Source organism: Larimichthys crocea, chromosome III (assembly GCF_000972845.2).
Source record: "Larimichthys crocea isolate SSNF chromosome III, L_crocea_2.0, whole genome shotgun sequence".
NCBI lineage: Eukaryota > Metazoa > Chordata > Actinopteri > Sciaenidae > Larimichthys > Larimichthys crocea.
Window position 1 is genome coordinate 34,746,845 of NC_040013.1, and position 25,748 is coordinate 34,772,592.

The 25,748-nt window shown below is 38.9% G+C and overlaps 1 protein-coding gene across 1 annotated transcript in view; it reads right to left on the reverse strand.

The window, feature by feature from the left end:
• The window catches only part of si:dkey-215k6.1 (transmembrane protein 132C), a 224,004-nt gene that overhangs the window by 43,224 nt on the left and 155,032 nt on the right, over nt 1-25,748 (reverse strand). The window contains exon 5 of the mRNA XM_019263743.2: nt 19,316-19,511. Within this exon, the coding sequence (XP_019119288.2) occupies nt 19,316-19,511 (196 nt within the window). The remainder of the gene's footprint in view (nt 1-19,315; nt 19,512-25,748) is intronic.

Below are 25,748 nucleotides of genomic sequence, written 5' to 3' on the forward strand. Positions count from 1 at the left end.
AGTTAAACCAAAACACAACTTTTTATTTACTGCTTGGTAATTATATCAGCAGTAGAGTAAAATGCATGGAATTCAGAGAACCTGCCTGGGAAGACAAGCAGCCTATCATCACAAGCGCTTTGTTAAGGACTTGAGTTCATTAGTGAATGGATCACAGACAGCAAAAAAAAAGAAAAAAAATAGAGAGAAACAGAGAAGAGGCAGAGACATAAAGAAGGGAGTATAGTAAAAAGAGACGAAGCAGAACAAAATTAGAAAAATAAAGAAAGTAGATAAAAACACAACAGGAAGAGGAATATTAGAGCGAGAGCAAGGGAGACAGAAAGAGAGACAGAGAGGAAAGAATTTCATGCCTGTCCAAGGGAATTATTAAGTGGCTCGTCAACAACTGGCTCCCTACTGCCTTCAAAAGCTGCTCCATACTGCACTGAGATAAGCTCAGAGGAGGTGTGTGTGTGTGTTGTGTGCGTGTGTATGGTGGGTCTTGTGTGCCAAGTATTCTTACGTATGAATGAATGTGTTTTTGTGTGAGTTCATGTAGGTTCCTGCATACACCTGTGTATGTGTGCGTGTGTGTGTGTGTATGAGTGAGTCAGAGTGATGTGGGAAGAAAGAGGGAGCAACAGAAAGAATAAAAGTGTGTGTCTGCGTGCGCACATGTGCAACCTGTATGCACTGACAAACATATTTGTGTGCGCATGTTGCAAGGGACAAATAAAAGTCTAGGAAACGGTTTTCTCTTTTCAATGAAGCTTATTCGTGCACGTGTGCATGTCTGTGCACGCACCCTGCAAGGTGCGTGCAATTTAAAGTGAAGCAACTAGAGCGAGACCACCCATCACATACGTACACGTATGTACGCACGCACTCACGCACAGACACACTGTCACGCACACATGTACACACACTACTGCAAAAGAGTTGACACAGTGAAAAAACTGGGCCTTTTTTGCTCTTCTGTACAAATTCAATTCCAACTGTGACTTACAATAAGAGTATGTAAGCAGTTCCCTTTCTGTTTCTCCCTCCTCCTGTTTGTTTATCACTCACACTCACACACACACACACACACACAAACACAGGAAGCTCTTCCAGTCAAAATGGAAGTACTGCCATCTAATCTATGACTGTGTTTCCAGTAAATGCACAGAGACATTAGCACACACACACACACACATACACACACACACACACGTCTACCCTATCTACTTTTCTGTTCATTCCTTAAATTGTCAAGTTTCTCATTTGGGGGAAATTGCTTGGAACATATACGACTTTGACTCTCCCTTTGCTCTTCTTGTGACCTTTTCACCACAATCTGATAGCGCAAACATTGTGGCCTTGGGCATAAAATCTCTGGCTTCTTCTGCAACTCAATATAATGAATTAAAACAATTATTTTAGAGTTATTTTAACAGGGAGGTAAAAACAAAATGACTTGCTGGAAGTATTCAATTAAAAGCAATCAATTAATCAGCTCCTGTCCCTTTGGCTATATTCCACACCTATCAATGGCATGCTGACACACACACACACACACACACACACACACACACACACACACGCATGGGCACATACTGACGCACTCTGCTGAAACAAAGCCACCAAATGACCAACAAAATACATTAAAGACACTTAATCTATCAACGTCTAGACCAATTAGCTAATTGGGAAAATTGCTAATGGAGTAAGTGGCTTTCTATCAGGATGCTAACAGATACCGTCCAGTAACAAACAGGCAATTTAGACCATGCCCTTGTGTCATTTATGTACTCACTATTTGATTTCTCTCTGTACTCAGGTACACATGCAAAAGGGAACACTGCATTTGTCCAGGAAAAACACTGAATTCACAACACAATTCATTTCCTGTGTTAACTGCGGAATGTTGCTCTTCTCTTTCTCTCGTTTCCTACAACCCGAAAAGTGAGAGAGGGACGAATAACAAAGAGAAAGACAAAAACGAAAAAAGACCTGATGAAAGATAAAAGAAAAGAGTCCGAGTGTGAGGGAGAGGAAGCTAACCAGAGGAAGCTTCCCTTATGTCTTGACACAAGTGGAGTTATTACATATGAATGGGCTACAGGTTAAGTAACAGTTTGAGAGAGAGCTGTATAATTGGATGGTTTATTGAATGTTTGACCAGGGGCAAAGAAGTGAAATACTAAATAGTGTGTTCATCTGACTGCATGTACATTATATGAGAGAGTGGGGCAGAATGATGTAGAGAATGAGTGCTGCTCTCTGTTGGCCTGAACTGAGATCAAATCGGACTAAATGTGGTAAATTAAGTTTGACACCCCTGAAGAGGGTTAAAAGAATTCAGAAGAATGTGAACAGAGTAGCATTACTCTGGATGCTTTCTTTTTTATATGTAGCTCACCATTCTGCTTTGACAATGTTATCTTTCCCATGCTTCTTGTCGCTCCTCCTCCTTCTCAACTTGTTTTGTACCTTCTACCTGAAACTTTTGTTCTGCGTCTACATGTCTGATTTCAGGCAAACCTAAACAAAATCATAAAACAGTAAAACAATAACAGAATATAACAAAAAGCTTGTGGTGTGTGAGAGAGAGAGGCAGAACGATAACATAACACGCATCTACATCTGCAGTGAGAGGCCAAAACAGAAGGCTCTATAAAGAAATTACAGGTCATGCATGTTTGTACGCTCTTTATTGCGTTATATATTAGATTAATAAAGCCAGTGAAGGTGTGCGTGTGGGCAAATCAGATGTTCAGCGTGTTAATGCTCCAATTCCATTTTTATGGCTGCGTTAACACATTAACAGAGGTTGTTTCGAGCTGAATTATCTTGCTGCATTGACATAAAGTTGGTTAATATACTTCATAAGGTTGTGATTTTAGTCTAGCAACATATGCAAAATGCATATCCAAAGATATAACCAAATAACCAGTGTAGACAATAGGAGTATTTAGTAAAATGAAAGAAATTAAAGATGCAAGTCAACATTTAGATCTGCAATGACTACCACACTAAAAGTGTAGCATAGGTAAGCATATATCAGACTAACAAGATGTTTTTAGAGTAGAAACAAATATTTTTGACCTCTTTAGGAGAACACATATCGATGCAGATAACTGTCTGGCCCTTGATATTAATTGAAATGTTTTATCTTTTATTTTATTCAGTATTTTCTGCCTGTCTCACTCTGTTGTGACCTCTGTCAAACCTGTTTTTGCACAAAGTGTTTTCTGTGTGTGCGCTCGCCAACGTGTGTGGGTGTGTGTCAGGGCTCAGCTGCAAAAGGAAAATTGGTTGAAGGCACTTAGCTGCGATTTACTACAGACCCATTAAACACATCAAGTGTATTGCACTTATTGTGTGTGTGTGTGTGTGTGTGTGTGTGTGTGTGTGTGTGTGTGTGCATGCACATATTTGCGTGTGCCAGTATGTGTCGTGTGCCTCTGGACACAATTCAAGGTTTAACTGCCTTAATGTACTGTGCATGCTGACTGTAAGAAGTCAAAGTACTCACATATAGATACACAAACGTGCTACATAAACTTGGACGCTGATAGTTCCCATGTGGTTGTTTTAAATGAATACATTGATGGAAAGTCAATAAATCCCCTCTCTCATCTGACAGAAGAATGTTACGTCATTCAAAATCAGATTAATTTCAAACAATAATTCAATTTATTGTTACAGGAAAAATTAAAATATATGGAAATATAATTAGGCAACAATTTGTTATTAGTAATAATAGCAACTCATTGGGTAAGGTTAAGGTAAAGCAAAAAACAAAAAAAACAACAACTATTGGTTGGTAAAGTACAGAAAAGAGAAATGTAGTACTTTGGCCACTGCTGAATTTAAAAGTTGTTTAAAATGTAATTTATGTCCAGCCTAGTTATATTCTCATAAATTCAAATGTCCAACCATTAAATTAAATATAGCCTGTGATGTGAATCTGGCATTTAGATTGTAAAGAAGGACTGATAGCTTGGACTGTGACTATGACTGGGAGTATGTAACCACTGCTGGCAAGAGTGCAGAGATGTTGGGATATTATCTTGAGTGATATTTATTAATCACAGCAATAGGTGTGTGTGTGGGTGTGGGTGTGTGTCGTTCTACAAACAAAAATGTTAGAACACAAGATCAGTCTTAGCACTAACATATGCTGTAAGCATAACTCATGACATTACTTAACCTAGTTAAGATAATCAGCCAATTAGCAGCTCACTGGTTTAACAAGATGACATAGCCTACACATTAGCCATGCACTTCAGTAATAACCATGATATTACATGCATCCTGGTATGTACAGAGCGATGTTCAGAGAACACGTAGTGTTCCGCGTGTTACATGTGTTTTCATCATGGTAATGTTATCTACTGATTCACATTACTGTTTCAATTATTAACAGGCTTCATACTAATAGAGGTAATTAGCAACTGAACATATTTTGATGCTGCCAATATAAAGCCAGAGGCACAGAAATTCTACTAACATGTTTACGAACGCATATATGCATGGATGGCTTGTGGAAAACAAGCTCTTTTTGCTGTATCAGATGCACTTTCTTCTCGCCTTCATTTTCCACCACAGACTACAACTAAACAAAACATAGTGGCCCACGTGTAAGTACTGCAAGCAAAACCAATAACAACAGCACTGATTGGCTGACCCCTGTCCTCAGTGAAGTGAATGAAATGACTATAATTCACAAATGAAGATTATGGTTCTGTATCCCTCCCTCCTTTTCTTGGACAGAGTCTGGAAAAATCCTGGATATAGCTTGCTTTTTGCATTTAGTCTTGTTGAAGTAAATTAACTTCGACTTCAACAGATATTATGATTCAGCAGAGCGACTGCCCAGCGCCGCAAAAGTCGATACTGTTTACTAAAATAATTAGAGACTTGCTTTCTAATGTGCAAACTGTTGTATCATCAATATCACATCAATTCTTTGCGTCTATGAACACAGACAAAGCCTGTGTGTGTGTGTATCCCCCCTAGAGTGTGTTTATATGTCTAGAAGAAGAAGAAAAAAAAGTGTATCATGTTTCTGATGCAGCACAGCTCATACACCACTCAGTAACTGATACCAGTTGGTAAGATTAAATGTCAGTCAACCGAAACGCCAGACACAAACTGTTGCCACAGTAACTGTGATGAACGAAAGATGCCTTATTTTTAGTATTGATATTAAACAATGAAAACTGTGGCCCTTTGTGTTTCCTGACTGACTTCTTCAAACACAATACAGTCACCCTTTATGAGTATGCATCTGAAATTAATAAAAATGTGTAAAGGAGTCAGGAATAGCTTAGCTGAGGCCAAATTTGGAAAGATATATTTTTCCTCCGAGACTACAAACAGCAGTCGTCCATTTCGACTCTGGCGGTCCACGTCACAAGGGTGAAAAACCATTCCAGTGTGCAGCAGAGAAGTTGAGTCTAACTTTTGGGAAAACGGCACACTCCAAGCTGCCAATCAGATGCTCGGATTGGGTAAACCCTCCACAGTCAGCCTGAAATGTCTCTGAAACTGAGACTATCCAGGTGGACTCATGGACTAAACTCTGATACTCTACCTGTTGTGTTCTGGCGTTGTTTATTTCATGAACCACCTTCTAAATCTGATTCTGACTGCAATTTACGCTCCAAAATAGAGACACAAAGAAGTTTGATTTGTGTCTAGTGATTTAAGAAACAGAGAGAGCGAGCTTTGTTAAAGAGACAGTCTCAATAAAGCCGCTTAATCAGAGAGATAAAAAGTTATTTCCCGTTTGTTTCACAGTGGTTACGCTCAACACAAATAGACACGCCCCCAGCAACCGACCACCACACAACCCTACTACGTTTCACCGCAGCGATTGATCCTGTCTGAATGCACGTTGAGTGACAGCCTGCAGATCAGTGGGGTTCATGTAAGGCATGCATCCTTTCATCCTTTTCCTATTGATTTACGACCGAAGCAACCAATAACAAGTGCGATGCTGTTGCCTCTTAGCTGGTGTAGCTCAGTGGTAATTGAATCCCCTTGATCTAAAAGTAAATCACTTATCATACTACCTATCTGTCATGACAACACTATTACTCAGTTACTGCTTTTTCTTAGTTTAAAGGTAAAACTCTCTACCAGAACGCCAGCCTTTTTGTGCCTGTACACATTTCCTGTTCACCTGCTGCCTGTTGCTGTCAATCCCTGTTGAATGCCGTTGAGTAACTGCTGTGGATGCCCTGCTGTTTGCTGGTCCTGTTTGCTTATCTGCTCTGCTTGTTGCAAACTGTAGCCTTTAGGATCTACCAGTAAGGAGTCTTAAAATCTACCTGAGCAGCCTGTTGAGTTTCCTTCTGGGTCTACAACTTGTCAGTCAAGTCAAACAGTGCTACTCTTTGTTGTTGTTGGAACAAATTTACAAAAGAAAACTTGCTTTAGTTTGCAAGTATTTTAGGCTAACACTTCCACCAGAAGTGGCGTCTATAGTCATTCTCTGATTTAAAACAAGAAACATCCAGGTACCTGGTGACTGTATTCAGCTGCAGTGAACAAAGAATGTTTAAAAGGAAATAAATGTGAGATAAAAACACACCGACTAAGAGAGGGAAAGGTTGAAGAAAGGGAGAGACAGACAGGTGAAAAAATAAGGTGGTTTAAGTATTGAAAAGGAAGGGAGAGAAAGGAAGAGAAATGAGTGAGTAAAGATACTGATATCGTTTGTTTAGATATTGAAGAGGAGATGGGAGAAAGAGGAGGGATGACCATGGAAAAGGGAAATGTGTAAACAGGAAATCCTCAGGTCTAAAGATACTGAGACAAAGGAGGAGAGGAGGGAGGGAGGGAGACAGATGAGGTTGACAGTTGGGCGAGCTGCCTAGACAAGATAGAGGTTTTGAGCTGGAGTGTGTGTGTGTGGGTGTGTGTGTGTATGTGTGTGTGTGCATGTGTGTGCGTGCGCGCGCGCGTGTGTGTGTGTGTGTGTGTGCGTGTGTGTGTGTGTGTGCGTGCATTTGTGATATGTCAGGGATAAATGGCTATTATCACTATGACAATGTTAATTACAGCCAGACTATTAGGCCTGAGGAGTGCCGGCTCATTTATTTGGCTGAAATACAGTTGTGTGTGGGTGTGCGCATGTTTGAGTGTGTGCCCATGCCTTCTTTTGTGAGTGTATATGTGTGCGTGCATGTGTGTGTGTGTGTGTGTGACTGTGTGTGACTGTGTGTGTGACTGAATCAAATCTATTTGTCAGACAAAGTAATTACTTCAGGCTTTGGCCAAACGCTGAAATGTTCCTTGTGATCTATAAGACTTCAGACTAATCATTACTAACTGAGCACCAGCCAAATTTCCACTATTTCATTGGACTTTTATAGAGCATGTTTTCTCCTTATAGAATCAAATGATTATTAGTGCAGTGGCATTATTATTTATTTATATTATATATATATATTATTTATTATAAGATTTCGTTGGGAAATTTATTCATTGAACTCGTGTGCTTTCATCACACATTCACACATTAGAGCTGCCAAGTATGCATTGTAAGATGTAAAAGCTGGTAAATATTATTAGGATATTATGTATGGGATCAAAAAAGTGCGTTGAACTTATGAAATTAAATCAAGAAATAACCTCACAGAAATAACCTCACATTTTTTTAGTACTTTTTGTCATGTGCAAAAAATCCATGAATGTGTCTTGACAAATCTTTAAAATGTGTGCATGAAGTGAGGTTACACATGAATTCAAAGATGAAATAAAGTTCTGTGAGTACCTGCATACACATGAAAAGACGATGAGTGCAAGCACATAATCCAAAGTAAACCCTGCCAAAACAAATACAAGCAGGAGATGTGGCAGGAAGAAAGTGACACTAACAGTGTGACAAATCTCACTGTGAAATGAACTGTAGATGAAATATGAAAATATTATTGTGACAGCAAGAAAGTATATAGCCACTTTAAACTTTTATACAACCAGGCACTGGAGTTTTAGTGTAAACAACGGTCATTTTTAATTAAACATATTTGAGTCAAGCCACCCACACAACCCTAGTGAATATATGAAATGTATATTTGTGTAGTCAAGAAAAAGATGACTTTGAAAATTTAATTCTACTTATTTAACCACATTACCACTTGCTAGGTGGAACTATTGATCATGGGAAAACACATTATTATATTATTATTATACACCATTAGAAAAATGTATGGAAGTATGATTTGTGCTTAAAAAGCTGTGACTGTCAGAATAATCTGTCTTCTGGCAGTTTGTTGGCTGCTTTGAAAATATCAAGTCGCTTGATTATTTTCTATGATTTGAATATGTATTGAGCATAGCTGCATGGAATAGGCACAGTGTAACACATGTAAAAAATAGGACTGATAAAATAAAATAAAAGTGCAACTGTGGATGGATGGATTTTTTTATTTTTTTTTAAGGGTACTATTGATTCTGGTGTGACAAATTCAACCACACACTGCACGATGGAACATGTCCATTTGACAACTTGACAACACTGTGAGACTTTGATTGTAGGTGTCAGTTACCCCCTAAACATAAATGTATGTAGCTGTGTTAATATTAGGCATGATGCAATTCAAAAAGAGCATCTATGCTCGGGTAACCTTCCTCACACCCACTCTATGAATGATCATGTAATGACCGCTGAAAACAACCACTGCTATCCATCTCTGTGCCTCAAAGTGACAGCGAAATGACTTTAGCTTCCATAATGTCACACATGGTGAAAAAGAATATGTGTGCAGGATATAATCACCGGGCAGATTTAAACCGATTTTTTTTAGATTTGATTGTAACCTAGTGAATACAATGTGAAATAGACCTGTAGTGAGATATGAAGAAGGCTGTTGGCCACCCATGTTCAGGAGGCAGAAGATGAGGGCAAAATGAATAAACATGCACTGTTATATTGCTGTGCAACTGTGGATGGATGTGAATGGATACAAATACAAATATATATGGACAACAGAAAATGCATCTCTGTTCATTTTATCACGTTTTATGTTGAGCACTGAGGTATCTGTCTTTCCGAGTTACAAAGTAGAAACTTTTATTGCAACTCAAATCGGCTTTTGTTACCATTTCTTTGTTGTTTTTTGTTGTTGTTGCCTCTTTGTGCCATGCATATCATTTCTATTTTATTCTATTCTATTCTATTCTTTCTATACGTCTTTCTGTCTATTTCTGTCTGTGATTATCTCTTTATAGCAGTTATCAAGTAACAGAAAGACCATCTCCTTAACAAATTCTAGGCCGACCCATCTTCGACCCATATTCAACTGATGTATGAACATCTGCTAAAAGTATACGATGTTAAAATATTATGTCTGTTAGTCATATTGGAGAGATTTTCACTGACTCTCCTGAGAGACTAAACCTCTTCACCTCTGTGGCCAAAGTCTCACTGTCCCACTTGCCTGCCTGTCACAACACTAATTGTGGCTGCTAACGAGCCTGTGGAGGTAGCTGGGAGTCAATCACCTTGTTGCTGGGGCAATTAGCTCACGCCTAACCTACTTCTCACCTGTCCCATTGCGCAGCATGGGAAGCAAAGGTTGAATCTATGGGCAAACGCTTCCTCACAATACCTACTGTATACCCGTGCAGGTGCTAATGGGGCCAAAAGGATAAGTCTTCTTAGGGACAGCGTTTAGATTTGCCTGTGGTAATTATGTGCACAGCTAATTAGAGCAAGTAATTAGCCAGAGAGACTTGTGTTGTTTTATGCCTTTCCTGAAACACCAATTATCAGGGAAAGTATAGGTGGAAAAAGTGAACACCTACCGTACTGTCACGGATATGCATTTTAATAAATATGAGTCCTTATTTATATTTGTGTGTTTGTGAGACAGTTTTATGATTAGGCACATAGTAATTTCAGATGCTTGATTGTGTTTTCTCGAACATAAATGCACTAATTTACCATATACCTATGTAAATGTCAAGCAGTGAATACAAATATGTGACTATATGATAATGAAATATTGTATACTTTTTAAATAAAATGATTTAATTGATTTTAAAAGCTAAGTGTCATATTACATTTAACTAATTATATTTGTTTCTTTAGGTATGCACTAATTAAACTCTTAAATTGAATACAGACTGTATTTCTGAATGCTTTAAAATTAATAAACTAAAGAGTATTGTCTTTTATCATTTTGTATTATTACTCTGTTACTCTAATCCCTGCATATATAACTCGGCTTCTTCGGTTTTTGGTCATCCGAAAAATTGAATTTGTACTACTGTGGCTCTTATGATGAGTCGAAATGGATAAGAGTATCAGCTAAATGTTAAAAATACAAAATGTAAATGTAAAAAGCAGCTGACATTTAGCTTTCCTCTTCACAAATTTATGAAACACAAAAATGCAGAGAGAGAGAGAGAGAGATGGAGAGAGATGGGGAGGAAATGGGCAGAGGGACAGGAAAGGATGGATGGATGGAGTCAGGGAGGGAAGGGAGCAGAGCGGGGGAGGGAGGGAAAGAATGAGAAATTAAATGGAGGGAGCGGACTGTAAAAGGAGAATAATTTTGAGAAGTTAAATTGAGAGAGGGAGAGAGAGAGACGAAGAGATAGTACAGGAGGGAGGAGGGATGAAGACATTTGGAAGATATGAAAGCTAACAGCCCATCCGACTACACACACACACACACACACACACACACACACACACACACACACACACACACACACACACCACTCTTGCAAAGATCCCAGGGAGAATTGTACTTTCAATTTCCAGACCCCTAATTGCATTAGAACTGCCCTGCTCTCGTCTCCTCTCTCTCCATTTTTCTTGCCCTATGTCTCTCACCCTTTCTCTCTTTCTCTGTGCTACCCCAGACTTCCAAGGGACTATTACATGGTGCTCTGCACCTCCACTGGGCCCTCCTCTTTCTCTCCATCTTTCTCCCTCTATAGCGCTCTCACCCTCTCCTCCCCCTCTGTCCCCACTTCTACCATTTTAGCTTGTCTAATTTCCTCCCCCTCGTGCTTCCTCTTTCTTTGCCCTGTCTTTATGCCTCCGTCCTTCTTTCTCCCCGTCTCCCCTTTTCACTTTTATCAATTAGTCAAACCCCTCCCTCCTTTTTCTGTCTATTCTCTTCCCTGCCTATGTCCATCAATTTAAATTCTTCCCTCTTTCTTTGTCTTCCTACCCTCTTTTCCCACCCCCCTCATCTTGCCCATTTCGAACTAGTCAATTCTTTTCTCTCTCCTCATTCTCTCTTTGTGTCACCTCATTAGTGTGTCTGTTGGGTTTCCCGCTGACTTCTTGTACTTGTACTTAAGGCTAATTTCATGCGAAGGAAAGTTTAGTGTATTTGCATCGAATGATATTATCTGAATCCACATGTGACGGTTGACCTAAACCTTAAAATATTTAGGGATTGCCAGTTTTAACTACTCTGATGGCAAGATTCTCCTCTCTGTTGGACTGCTGCTGATGTATACTTGACACTTAACAGCACTCTCTGCTCCAGGACAGCTGCTTTAGTGACCCATGAGGACGTTGTGGTTGAACTAAGTAGCTCCCGGGTGGGATTAAATGTGACTAAGCATGAAGGATGCTGTTCTCAGTTTCAGATTTGGTTCATAAAAATAGCAAGTCAAGTCAGCGGATCTTCGTCAGAAAATAAGAGAGCTTTTTGTCTCCCTCCATTTGTCTTAGTTCATCTCTCCTCACTCTCTAGCAGGAGTTCCCTTGTCCCTTCTTAGATTTCAGTGGGTTTTATGTGGGTTTTCATTTCAAACTGCAATTCCTCTTTTTAGTTTCTAATTTCTCTCTAAAAGTGAAATCAATGTTTGGTTGCATTAAAAACTAGCATACATCACCCATGGTGGTGCTTGATTATTCATGCCTCATTTAAGCTGTATTTGGTGAGATAGTATCCTGAGAGTGAAAAAAAACATATTACATCATTCGTTATTAAGAAAAGTAGTTAGGATTGGTGATATTAAAAGTCAGTATAATTTGTTCAGAAACTGTGTACCAGCATCAAAAGTGTTTCCTTTGCATTGCAAATCAGAAGTTGGACATTTTTTCAGACATTACCGGCATGTCGACAAAGCAATGAAGATTTATTTTGCAATGTTAAATATAGAATAAGCGACAGGGGTTTGCTTGAAGCTGATTGCATCTGCATTATATTAGATGAATGTCTTGTGCAACTCGAACATTTAGAGAGGAGCAAATGTGTCTTTCTCTCAATGCACACCACCAATGGCAAATGTACCTTTCTCTTGCTTGTTTCATTGACTTTTCATGCATCTACTGCCTCTTTTTAACATTATTTAGAAAGTGAAAGTAGTGCCCTCCTCTAGCCCTATAGGCTTGATCATTTTCTAACTTACCTCCAAACTTGTTTTTTTTTTCTAGGTTTAAACATCTATATCTCTCTATTCACCCTGCTCCACCTTATTTTATCTCTTATTCTTGTTGACTGATTGGACCAAGCCAGAGCCGCTTGGTATGGAAATGAACCTGGAGCCAAGGACATTCTCAGTGACCCAAATACATATACACTAACATACATAGAATATGTCATATGTGTTGATTAATTGGGTGGTTGAAGGCTTGTAACAAGCAAATAGAGTAACCGTAGAGAAGTAAGGAGTGCATGGGTGAAAAAAAGCTAGGATGAAGACTTGCTAAGTTCTTTAGAAACTGGAGAGACACAGCCGAGAATAAAACAGCAGCATTTGAGGTGAACAGCCAAGAATAACAGGGTCAAATTAGTTCAAATATCTAAGAAAGTTTTTTTCTGAGCTTGTGTGATTTGAATCGTTACTTTGAAAACTATGGAACTATGAACTGAGAATAGTATTTTTTTATAATCATTATTTGATCGTGCCCTTGAAAATAAAATGTTAATAAAATCTGGAAGTTAAGTTTTTCTTCAAAACAAAAGTGCAGGCAACTTTGCCAAGCAGTCTTTGAGTTCACACAAACAGAGAAAGCCTGGAGAGTGTGTTTGTAAGATTGATTCCACAGTGGCTTGCTTAACGTCAGTGTAAATTAGCAAGCACAGGTATTTAGAGCACTGCCGACACACACACACACACACACACACACACACAGGAATTGAGAAAACAATAGCTTGAGACATAGCGATAAAACAACTGGTAGGGGGAGAAAGGGAGAAAGGCTGTTTCTAATAAACACACAGACCGTGAAAATGGTAAATCTATAACCGAGTTTGAAAACTCTCTCTGTGTGTGTCTGCTTTCATCAACAAATTATTGACTATTCCGTTTTCTCTCACTACTTACTGACTTCATTTTAGAGACAACCAATCAGAAGAGGCAAAGGAGCCACTAAGCATAACTGCGCTGCTAAGAGGTTACACACAAGGTACACCGAAAAATGAAACTTACAGGCATTTTAAAGTAACAAAGATAAACAAGTGTTGCATTTAATAATTAATTACACAGAAAAACCTAAGTGAAGGGGAAAGGGAAAAGAGGTGAACGAAGCTGGTGAAAGAAACAGACGGAAGAAACAAGGAGAGCTATTGAAATTTAATTCCAAGACAGGACAGACAAGAAGATGACAAGGAAAAGAAATAATGGACCTTCTCCTTTTTCATTTAGTCTTCACCTTTTCTATACATGCATACAAATGTATGCAACCAGGATAAGACATAAAATCATTATTGTTTAAGGGCACAGGTACTGTTTCAATAAAAACTAAATACAAAATAACAAATAGATGGGGCATGTCAAGAAACCATTTTGTTACATCCGTTCTTCTTTGTCAATCAAAACTTCAATCAAAAAATTATTTGGGTTACGGACACAACAGTCTACCAGAAGCATCGGTGCTTACATGTTAAACATGCATTTTAATGCATTCAAATCATGAGAGGAGAAAATATTTTCCAGTGTCTGTTTCTCTCTCAGCCTCACTCTGAGGGGTTGAAACAACCTAATTCCAGGCAGAGGTGTGTAATGGCGCTTGTAGGGAACGTAAAACAACATTATTACTGATCCAAATTATCTGCAGCTGAAATATCTCTAAGAGCAAGAAAAGTATAGCAGGTCCATTTCCGACCTCCCCTTTCATTCTGTTCCTTTTCACGATGGCTCAAATAACACGTTGTTTTGTTCTCTGTCCATTTGTGTCCATTATTTTCTCTCATGTTTTCTCATTAGTTACATCACATATATAGGCCTCCTGTGAACCAGGTAGTTTTATGCACTGAACTACCCAGAGGATAGAAACTTTCATATACACTATATGCATATACACTAAACTCTGTGTGCATGTAGGATTTTGATGCTACACTGTGACGCTGTCCTTGGTGCTGACACTTTGGCTTCTGTAAATTGCTGAATTTTCCCTTATGTGAGGATGCAGCATGGATTCAATGACCTATCAATACCCATGTGCCTTCAATGTACAGTACATACTGTTCACATTGTTTACATTACCTTTGATATATGCTTGGTCACATAACCTGTGTTTAAAGAAAAATATCTGTATATGTCACTGCAAAACTTAGAAATATACAAATTGATTTCTTTAGTACAACGACTACTACTGCTACTACTACTGTGTAAATGTAAATACAAAGGCCATCAACAATTAGTTTTTTGTTGCATCCCATTTATTGAAATGATGACAATCTGTGGCTTTTTTAGACAGGCTGTGTGATCACCCCAGCCAATGGGAATACAATCTGAAATTAAAATGTATACACTGTCCAAGAGGATAATCATTAGGATGGGACAAAACAACTGCATCAAGAACTAACATTATGGTGTAAGGCAAATAGTGGTGGATTTACTGCCTCAGGAAAAGTAATCTATGTTGTGTACTTCAGCCACTTTTAGCCACATCTTAAAAATAAATCAAGCTTTACACCAGGAAATTATATTTCAGAATCAAATCTGAGAGGTTAAACAAAAGGAACATTTCTCACTGAGTCAACATGTTTGAAAAGCAGGTCCAGGCTCAGTTGTGTTCAGTGACTGGCTGCAGCAGCTGTGGGTTTCCATTCAAGGGATGACTACAAGTCCACTTTTGAGAGTGGGTAATCACATTTTCACTACTCTGATCAGTTTGCACTTCTCCTTAGGCAATAAATCCAATATCCCCACTTTGCTGCAATTCAGCTAAGGCTCTGTGAATTAGGTGATAGATGGTTTATTTGAGGAGGAAGTGACAGGAATGACACAGCACAGGAAATCTCCTACAAAGCAATACCTTTTATTTTTGTTTTGCTGGTTGTGGGTGAAAAATTGTAGCCAATTACAACGGTAATGTTTCTGTGAGTTCTGTGTTTTCTGATTTGTGTTTGATTATTTGCAGACATTGTGTACCAGAAAAGGTGTCACTGAATGGACTAACAGCTAAATAATGGCACGGACTTAAAATGAGAGGAAGCAAAAATAATATGCATACCGCAGACAACAAATGAATAACTTTAATCTGAGTTCCCCTCTTCCAAAGCGTACTTCTATCTGTCTCTTTCTGTCAGTCTACTTCTGCTCCTATCTCTCTTTGGCTCTTTTTTTGTCTCCCCCTCCCTCTCTCTCTCTCCTCTTCTCACCTCTTCTCTCCTCTCTAAAAGATGAAACCAATTTTTCAGCCCCCGCAGGAGACAAATTACTCCTAATAATCCCTCGTTTCCTGAAGAGGGCCTCTTTCTTTCCCGCTCAGCCAAGAGACCAGAACCTTAATGGATATGCGGAATTAGGAGGAAAATGTCAGAGAGGGTTTGGTAATGACAGACAGTGTTCTGGTTTTCATTGTTAAGAACCCGCTGCATTACCACATCAGTGCTGCTGATAAGCTGACTTTTGATTTGGGAGATGGCAGATGATGGCTGAGGTGGAGTTGAATCACCCAAACAGATCAGACAGAGAAATAATGTTTAAAAGCCAGTGCTGAGTACTCCTGATGCAATTATGTATGATGCTTCATTTTTAGGCTGTTTAAATATGTAACAGCTGTAAAGATTTCACATTTTGTAACATGGTTTTACTGCAGTTTTGTTCCAATCCTCAGATGTGGAATTGTTTAGGTAAGAGGGTGCAAGACTTTGTAGAAGCTTTTACATCTCCCTTTGAAGATTCTAGCTAATAATTTCATCCCTCCTCTAAAAGACCAGGGCATACTGAAGCTTTCATCTCTGTGACCAGTCACAGAGACCTCTTTCAGTGACAGATGCCTTAACCAACCAACCAACAATCAAGACCTGGTCAACAGTTCTGGTAAACAAATCAGGAAGACCAAATGACTTGTAATAGCAGCCATTTTGATGCTTTTACCCAAAGGAAAGGGGCAAAAGAGAAAGCGAAACTAGGTGTGTAGTTCTGTTCATAAAGATATGTGTATTTGTTTGTGTGTGAAACAGAATGCATGCAGTGAAACTAGAGATATAATTTTTTAAAAAAATCTGTTTTGAATCTTGGGAGAGAGAGAATAACATAAGCAACTATCTCCTAGACATGTTTTTTTTTTCTCATAAGAATAAGCTTTTAAAGAATGTATCAGAAACATTTATTTTCCATACAATATCGACGTAAGTATAATTAACGTTAACATTTTGTTTCGGCAACTCAAAGCCCCTGGTTATGGTGAGGGGAAGACTGTTCTTGAAAATGTCAATAATAACATGAAACATGGTTTTCACTTTCTCAATATTTAAGAAAAACACACCCCGAAAATCAACCAAAGTTAAGGTTAGACTTTTACTAGCCTATGCCTAACCACAGGGAACAAATTACACAGACTCTTTGATGATAACATCCAATATTTGTGTGTTCTAAACATTCTGAAAGCTCCAAAGACCCTGACTGTCTATGGATCCTGATTGAGGAATCACTGATGCAGATGACAACTTATTCAGTAGTTATGATAATTATGATAACGCTTATAATCGGGTTCTGATTGCACTGCAGTACAGCTGCCACTTTGATATATTTATATTATTTATAAACTCGGCTGACAAATGAAATGATAATCCTTAATAAATAAGTGAAGACAACACGTCAAAGGCAGTTGCTTCCATACCAGGAAGCAGGAGTTCAAACTGTTTGATGAGTATGAAAACAGTGAATCATGCCATGGCCTTCTGAATCACCAGCACTCTCCACCACCATCATCATCAAAATACAAATAAGAGAATATTATTTGGGGAAAATTGTGTTCATCCCTCCAGTAGACTTGCAGAATCTACACTAAAGAACACTGAAGATGTTAATGACATCTGTGGTGGCCCAACCAGACCTCATGTTGGCTTTTCCTTCCTGCCCATCTCTATAACAAATCCACACAAGATGATTGATTTTCTTTTTAGATGGAGCAAAAAACAAACGAAAACAACATGTTATATAATGTACAGCAAGGCTGCCTTCTCTATCATCTAAGTTGCAATAATACTGATAATATAAAGGAAGTACAATAATAATAATAATAATAATAATAATAATAATAATAAGAAGAAGAAGAAGAAGAAGAAGAAGAAGAAGAAGAAGAAGAAGAAGAAGAAGAAGAAGAAGAAGAAGAAGAAGAAGAAGAAGAAGAAGAAGAAGAAGAAGAAGAAGAAGAAGAAGAAGAAGAAGAAGAAGAAGAAGAAGACGCCTTCTGATGTATTGTGTATGTAAGATACACAAGCACACAAAGACAGATTTTAAATGATTACAGCAAAAGTTCAAGGGTTGTGCGTAAATCAGTGATCTCATCGGTATATACGTACATAGCTTGAACATTCAACTAATATCCATGAGCTGAAAAACACATTTAAAAACTTCTGTCCTAAAGAATACTGGGGAAGGAAATGTAGCATTACTCATTCCTAAATTCCATACACTGTGCCCTCTTAGAAAAAAAAAAAAAGCTAGCAAAATCCCAACAGCACTTCTATTTGAAATTATGGCTTCAAGCTGGCTTTTTCCAGTGTGTGAAAAAGACAGGGTTTGCAAAAGCCCTGAACAAAATTGGGTTTTCTCACTAGGGCTTTGCTGTTTGAAGGAGGGCTATCAGGCCAGATTAGCTTTACCTCAGTGGTAATGGAACTGGGAGTATTTTGAAAAGCATCCTTCTCCTCACTTTTTTTTTTTTTTTGCCTGAGGGTCTCGGTTGCTTTGGCCAGAGTAGCAGTGTCTGCTTTGGGATGTGTCTGTTTTGATCTGTGAATGTATGAAGTAATGGTGGTATTTTATCTGATTAGAAATGCTACAGATTTTTGAACAACATTTCCCTTTACCTGACCCTGTCTCATAAAAAGTAAGTGCAATTCAAAGTCATAATTCTTATATAAGGTTTGCTCTATTTTCCAGCTAGCTTACAATTTAACTTATTTTTTTTTCCCCTTAAGGGAACAATGCATGTAGCAAAGTACAAATGCATGGACGTACAATTTAAGTTTAATTTCATTTTACTTGTATGTCATAGCAAATAACCTTTTCAAGATGTGTTCAGTTTTATATGTATACAACTGAAATAGCTTGTGGATTTGCTGATGAAATGAAAAAATAAAAATAACCAAAACATCTCATATTGAAAAAATGATACAACACATGTTTCGATTATTTATCTTACTTTCTGTCATAATCTTTCCTTTCCATTTAGATTTGCACATTGGTCTTAATTGTTATAAATGGAATAAAGCTATGAGTATAATATAACAAGAGGATGCCTTGCAAAGCATATGCTAGCTATCACTTTCTAGCAGGAGTCGTTATTAGTAATTTGATGCTATCACATCATTATTTCCTCCCATCTGCCCGAGTATGCAAAAAGTAACAAAATTTTAGTTTTTATTCCTTTAGTTGTGAACTGAACTACTGAGAAGGATGAGGGGGAGGCAGCTTTTTAAGGCCTAAAGAGGCAAATGTGTTCGAGTCTCACCGGGAATAACACCTGCCAGCATGACACATACACAGGGGGAAGCGTTTGTGCATAAAACGTAGGTGTGTCTGTGATTTTCCTGGATAATTGCAATTGCTAATGTGAGTCTCTGTGTATGCTTTTGGACACACACTGAGGGTCTCAGTATGTGAATTTGCATGCATGTCTATATGAGCGCTGTGTGCCCATGTTTGTGAGTCTGCTTGTCATTTTGAAACCTGTGAGAGTGAAACCTGCTGCGTGTCTGTGACCAGGAGGCTTGTAGCAACAGGAGGGGGTAAACAAGCTGACCTTTACAGGTTTGATCAAGCCGGAGGAAAGGGATGGGCTAGGGTTGTCAGCAAGAAGGTTAGGAGGAGGAGGGAAAATTTGGAAGTCTATTTCGTGTTCTGCCAGCTATGCCAGTATGTGTGCTCACAGATTTCTGTGCTCATCTATCAAATCATCCCTTACCTCAGCCAGTGGTACGATTCCCTGTATGTCGGTGTTGCTGATGTAGAGGTGCGAGACTTTTTCTGTTTGCCGGGAAGTTGTCTGCATGCCAGCACGGTACTCGACATTCCAGTGCAGAGTCTGGGTCGGCACCAGGTTGATTACGTTATCCACCTCAAAGTCCAGCTGCATCACCTCATATGATGGGCTTTCCAATCTATAGTGACAGGAAAGAAAAGGAAAAATATGTTTTACCACTCAGGGTATGGAAATCTACATTCTTTGTTTTGAAACCCACATTTCTGTAGCTCGTTCCTGCAAAAACACCCTCTGACATACAAAAAGCAATGTGCAGCAGCAATGATATATGCTTGAAGTAGCTAGTGTAGAGTACTGATAACCACTCTGACTGATGCCCAGTATGAAAATCAAACTGAGGAAAATCTGAGGAGGGCGATGGCACAGTGCCTGCCACATTTAGGACAAATTATGTACGGGACATGCAGTGCACAAAATACAGAAGTAATGCCCGAGATGATCAAAGAATACCACTTTTAGGTCCCAGCAATGTCCACTTACTGATGACAGAACAATAATCTATCACAGACACTGTCAGTAACAAAAATAAATGTGATACAAGTCCAGTGTATTTGAGTAACAATGAAAAACATAAATATAAAATCCTTTCTACATAAAAATGTAGTAAAAGAGCATGACACATTAATAGACAAAGAGAAAAGCAATAGACAGAGTATGTGGCCTGCAACTTCTCTGTAAGCCATTTCAAAACAACCTCTAAGTATCTTTGTGCTTTCATCACAATCTCCGGAACAAAACAAAAAAAAGTAAGTTGTTCATTACATCCACACTAAGCATCTACTGCTACTTCTGAAAATGTTATTATGATGACAATGAGCTGGATGATGAAGAGGATGGTGAGGGAAGTGATAACAATGAGTGCTTCTGCCTTGAGGACTGCAAAGAAGGTGAACTGACACACTATCCACGTGTACATATGTGTGTGAATGTGTGTGAGTTTGTGTAAGTGTGTGGGAGAGAAACAGGGAGTCAAACCATTCAATACAAAAATAATGACACATTTTACAGCTTAATGGCTAGCAACCACTTATGCCTTCTCCAAAGGCCTCTGGAAGTGTCTTTATGTGTCTCTGTTGGTTAGTGTGTCAAAATTTTATGTTTGTGCGTCTCCACAAACCAGTAGTATTGCTTGAGATGCTTTGGATTCAGACTCATGTCTACTTTTCAATAATAAAAGCGGACAGTTATCTTAGCTTAGTCTGGTGCCTGTAATAAAGTTTTCTTATATATAAATACACAGTATATATGCTCAGAGGTGGTGTTGTAAGCTGTCTGTGGCATGAGCAGCAAGCCAGATAGAAGAAAAGTCATGTGTGGTTAATGGATGCTCTCGGTCAACGTGTGTGTGCCAGGTACTGAAGTTTTCCCCGTCCGGCTGGTGAAATAATAAAACTTAACATTTTTTTCTACATCACTAATATCATCACTGTGTGAATAGTGTAACATTAACATAGTGACTGAAAATGGGGAAACAGCTTCATCAGAAGGTAACATCATTTTCATTTTTTTTTTTTTATAAAGATCAGCCATGATCATAAGTCTGTTAGTGAAACATCCAGATAAGCTTTCAAATTCAGTTCAAACTTCCTACTTGGAAAACTACTGCAACTTTTAGGGAAAATCTTCTATCTCTCTTTTCTGATTGCTATACAGAAATTTGTCTGTCATTTTGACAACTTGGATTTCTGCACATCATGCCCTCACAACTTTGTAGACTGCCATTGCGTCCAATTCTATCAGCTGACACTGTGAATCACATTCAGTTGTATCATTTATCCCTACAGAAATTCTTTGCACCTCCTTCTTCAAGACCTGAGCTGACTCGAGGCTGAATGTGGAAGTCAAGCCCCAGTAGAGAGGACTGTGGTCAGATACAGAATGAGTGAATGAATGAATTAATGATTAGAGTCAAAAAATAAAATGTCCACACATTGCAGCAAAATGTTTGAGGTGCTTTAGGCTGTTGCACACAGGGAAAAAGAAAAGAAAAAAATGCAGCAGTTCTTAAATAAAAAACACTATCTGAAATGTGACAGCACATATTCCTCGGTCAAGATAGCAGTGAAATATACTCACTTACAGTTCACAGCAAGTGTAACACAAGAGGTCTCCTGGGTGGAATTTTCGAGATAAACACTCAACAAACACCACAGTCGACTGTTACACAGCAACAAGAAAGGTGCTCTGAAAATAATTTAGATACAGTTTAGCAACTGAAAAAAAAAAATCTCTACACCGGTATGTCTGTATTTCTTTGTCACTGACACTCTAACACCCACACACCCCGTATGTCCAGCAGCTAGTGAAACATTAATTAGAAAGAAAGGAGGCAAGCAGCTGTAAATTGATTTTCGAAGCAATATTTTATAGCTCTGTGTTACAGGCATGAATGCACACACACACACACACACACAGATGTAGGTTAAAGGTCATGACAAAGCCAATTGCTGAGGATCTGTGATCTCTGCTGTGTGTGTGTCTAGGGAGATGGGGTGAGTGATGTGTTACACACATATATTAAGGAAAGAAAACTGATGGGTGTCAGCTCCCCTTGACCTCTTCCAGATCCCTCCATCATGCTTGCTTTTCTTTCATCTGTCTCTGCCCATCTGTCTGCCTTGCTCTGTTTCTTACTAAACCCAAGCTGACATTATATTATAGTCATTCCCTTCTTTAAACCCAAAGGTTGCTTTGCTTTTCGTGTTCCTGCAGGTACAGACACAGACATTTTGAGGCTGTAACCCGAAAAGAAGGGAAAAGACTTTTATCGGGCACATCTGCTTTTTCAATCTGAATGAAGATGAAAGACACAGCAGCTCGTGTAACAAGCTAGAAAGAAACTAAAATGGGTGACTGACTTGCCAAGCCAAGCTAATACAGGACAACACAACACAGGACATGTAGCTTTATGACTGTAAAAAATGAGGAGTTATATTTGCATGACGGGGGCATCAGGCATTGTTTTGTGTCACGTTCTTTTTTTTTCTTAAGGCTCTGGGCCACCCCCTTCTCTGTTTCCAGAGGAGGCATGACTCAAAAAGTAATATAAGTTTGGTTGATGTGCAGATTTCATTTGGGACAATCATACAAGGTCATAAAGTTCCATGGACAAGCCCATGTCTGGCTCCTCTTTAGCAAGTCTTGACTTCATTTCATCCATTAATGGCTAAAGAGTGGCAAGCTGCGATTTCTTATTGCCAAAGTCACAGTAAAAGAGTGGGGGGGGGGGCAATAGGTCCAACAAAGTTTTGTATTTTGAGGAGTAGGATTTTACAGACATCATACTGCAGGTGCTAAGTCCGGTAATTATACTGTACAAGCTGTGTTTACATCACATGGGATGGATGGCAAAGAATATTGTGTGGTGGGGTGGTCATGCAAGACAGGAGGACTGTAAAGTTAGTCATGTTAACTTAATAAATACTGTGGATTGGCAGCATAACACTATATTCAGTAAATTTAGGTTTAATTACCATAAATGACTTTTGGCTGACACATCAGGCACTTCTTTATTATTGGATGCCAAGTCCGAGCTTCAAATCAAAATTGTGATGTGGATGTTGACATTAATGTAACTAATTTTTACTTAATTATAGGACATGAATTTGGCATTATTTGATGTTGTCAAAATAAAGTTTTGATACTGTTTTTCAGAAGATAACGCTCACTCGGATTAACATACATTCAGACCTGGTACAGTAGTTACAGTAGTACAGTAGTTTCTGTGAGTACAAAGAGAGAAAAAGAAGAAAGAGAAAACTTTGTCTGTGTATTTTATTTTACTCTTGGTGTGGCCCACTGTGCCTTATGTGTGTATCCATTTTACCACTTGTTGTTAAACCTCGAAGGACACAGTAGCAGTAGCCCTATTTTATATTTCCCAGGGAGAATTCTAAAACACAGCAGAGGTTTAGACACATACACACAGAGACACAATGCTCTGTCACTCTCGCTCTCTGTTCCTGTCTCTCTCACTCACAGACACATACACACAAGCAATGCATGAGCAACACACTCCTCTCGCTTTCTCTCTCACTCACACACTCTCTCTCTCTCTCTCACACACACACACACACACACACACAAGTGTACAAAGAACCACCCAGAAAATGTTGAGTGTGTTTGGGTGCAGTGTAATCACTGGAGCTGAAAAAGCAATGTGTCTGCAGTGACAGGTTCATTCAGGTGTTAGCTCCGTCCCAACCACAAGGCTCCAAAACAATATTACACTGTCCTCTAGTGCATACGTGTACACGCACACACACACACCGGAATATTGTTCGTTGACACACCAACCAACCACTGCAGAAGTTAATACTTTCTGACCATGTGTTTTCCTCCAGGCAGTGCTGACCTTCAGCATTACCCGTTACTGACACAGTGATATAGGTTTACAACGAGGGTCTGAGTGGGTCAACGTGTGTCTTCTGTTCTGGTCTGACAACTATCCTCCTAACCAGAGAAGATCCGACTAGGATTGAATTACCATAAAAAGAACAGAGGGTGCAGAGGTTTTCAGATGAACTTTTGGACACACTTACTAAATCTCAACAATGCGTGGTGTGGACCACAAGATTCACGTAATTATACACAAATGAAACCATAGTTACGAATATTATATTCCATTTCTGCTATATTCTGCAAAAGGTACCCCCTAAATCTTGACACACTGTACCTTTAAGAAAGCAGATTGGCTGTTCCAGCTCTGGGCGGGAGGTGGACGAGAAACAGAAAATAAAAATGTGTAAACGCCACCACCTGCCTGTATGTCTCAGCCCAGTGTCCTGAGAATTACATGTTCCACAACTCACTATTTCCATCCAATGCCAAAGCTCAGTGCCAATGCAGGATATACTGTTCCCCTCATAACCGTTACAGGCCTGAAATGAAATCTTGCCTTTTTACTAACTGCAATCATTATCTTTCCAAACCTTTACCATGTTTCCATGTGACTGAATGTATTAAATTCTCTACAAACTATACTTCATGCTTACATACATGCTTACCTAACTACTGTAACCAACTAAAGGCAGTTCAATCTATACGTTGACCTACATGTCAAGGCCTAAATTGGAGTTCTGGTTAGTCCCTTGGAGTAACAGCCTAGAAAAGGTACTCAATGTGCAATTTTGCTGCTATCATTGACAAACAGGATGGGTCTCTTCCTCAATCGAGCTGTACTTGTAGAATAAATGAATGAATGAATTCAGGAATTGGATTAATTAATTCTTAGTTCTACTTCACCTCTCCAGTTATTGTTTTCTAAACAGGTCACTATAGATGTCAAATTGTAGGGAACCAATTAGAATGAAAGTCCAGGATGTCTCATTATTATGGGGGTGCATCACTGCATGGAACGATGGGCTTTTAGAACAACATATGCTGACAAGAAGACATCTTTTTCAGGAGTGGCCTTGCTTATTTCAGCAATACAATGCCAAGCCCCAAACCATTCTGCACAAAAGCACACTGGCCTGCCTGCAGTCCCGACTTGTCACCTATTAAAAATGTTTGAAACTTACCCTGAAATGCTGAGCAGCTGAAAATCTACATTAAGCAAGAATGGTAAAACATTTCACTGTTGTTAAAAGAAGAGGTGATGCAACAGAGTGGCAAACATGACCCTGTCCCAACTTGTGTTGCTTTGAACCCTTCAAATATCTAAAGTTCTACTCTTTGCTCACTTGTGTTGCTTGATAACTGATATGGATATCTTGATGCACAGACAGACAGACAGACAGACAGACAGACAGACAGACAGACAATGAAATAGTCAGACATCTTTTTGATAGTGAAAGTTTCTTTGCCTATGGAGACTGGCCTGACTTACCCTATAAACCCAGATAAAAAGATACACTTCTGGCAGCAGAGAGTGTCTGGTGAGACATGCAGGCTGGAGTCACTTCTTACACTGTGTGTAACTGGTTTGGTCCCTCTGGAGTCTCAGAGCTGATTAGGAGAGATGATTGGCTATTTTTTTCTCTGTTTATCTATTTAGCAATCAATTAAATGATTTAGTTTCCAGGCTGGGTCAAAAAAGTTGAACAGTTTTTTGCAGCCTCACTGATTCAGTTTCTTTCTCATTCTTAGTCACCTTTCTGTTTTACTGTCTCTTTCCATTTATCCATTTATTCAACATCAAGCATTTCAAGATTTTATGGCTCCATGAAAAACAGTGTTGGTCAGTCCGCCAGTTTTATGCAGACTGAAATATCTCAACTAACATTGGATGGTCTGCCATGGAGGTTTGTACATTTGCTAACATGTATGGTTTTGACTGAAATGTGTCAACAACTGCTGAATGGATTAGGATTTGATTTGTTGCCCACAGGATACATTCCAGTGTTGTTCATGA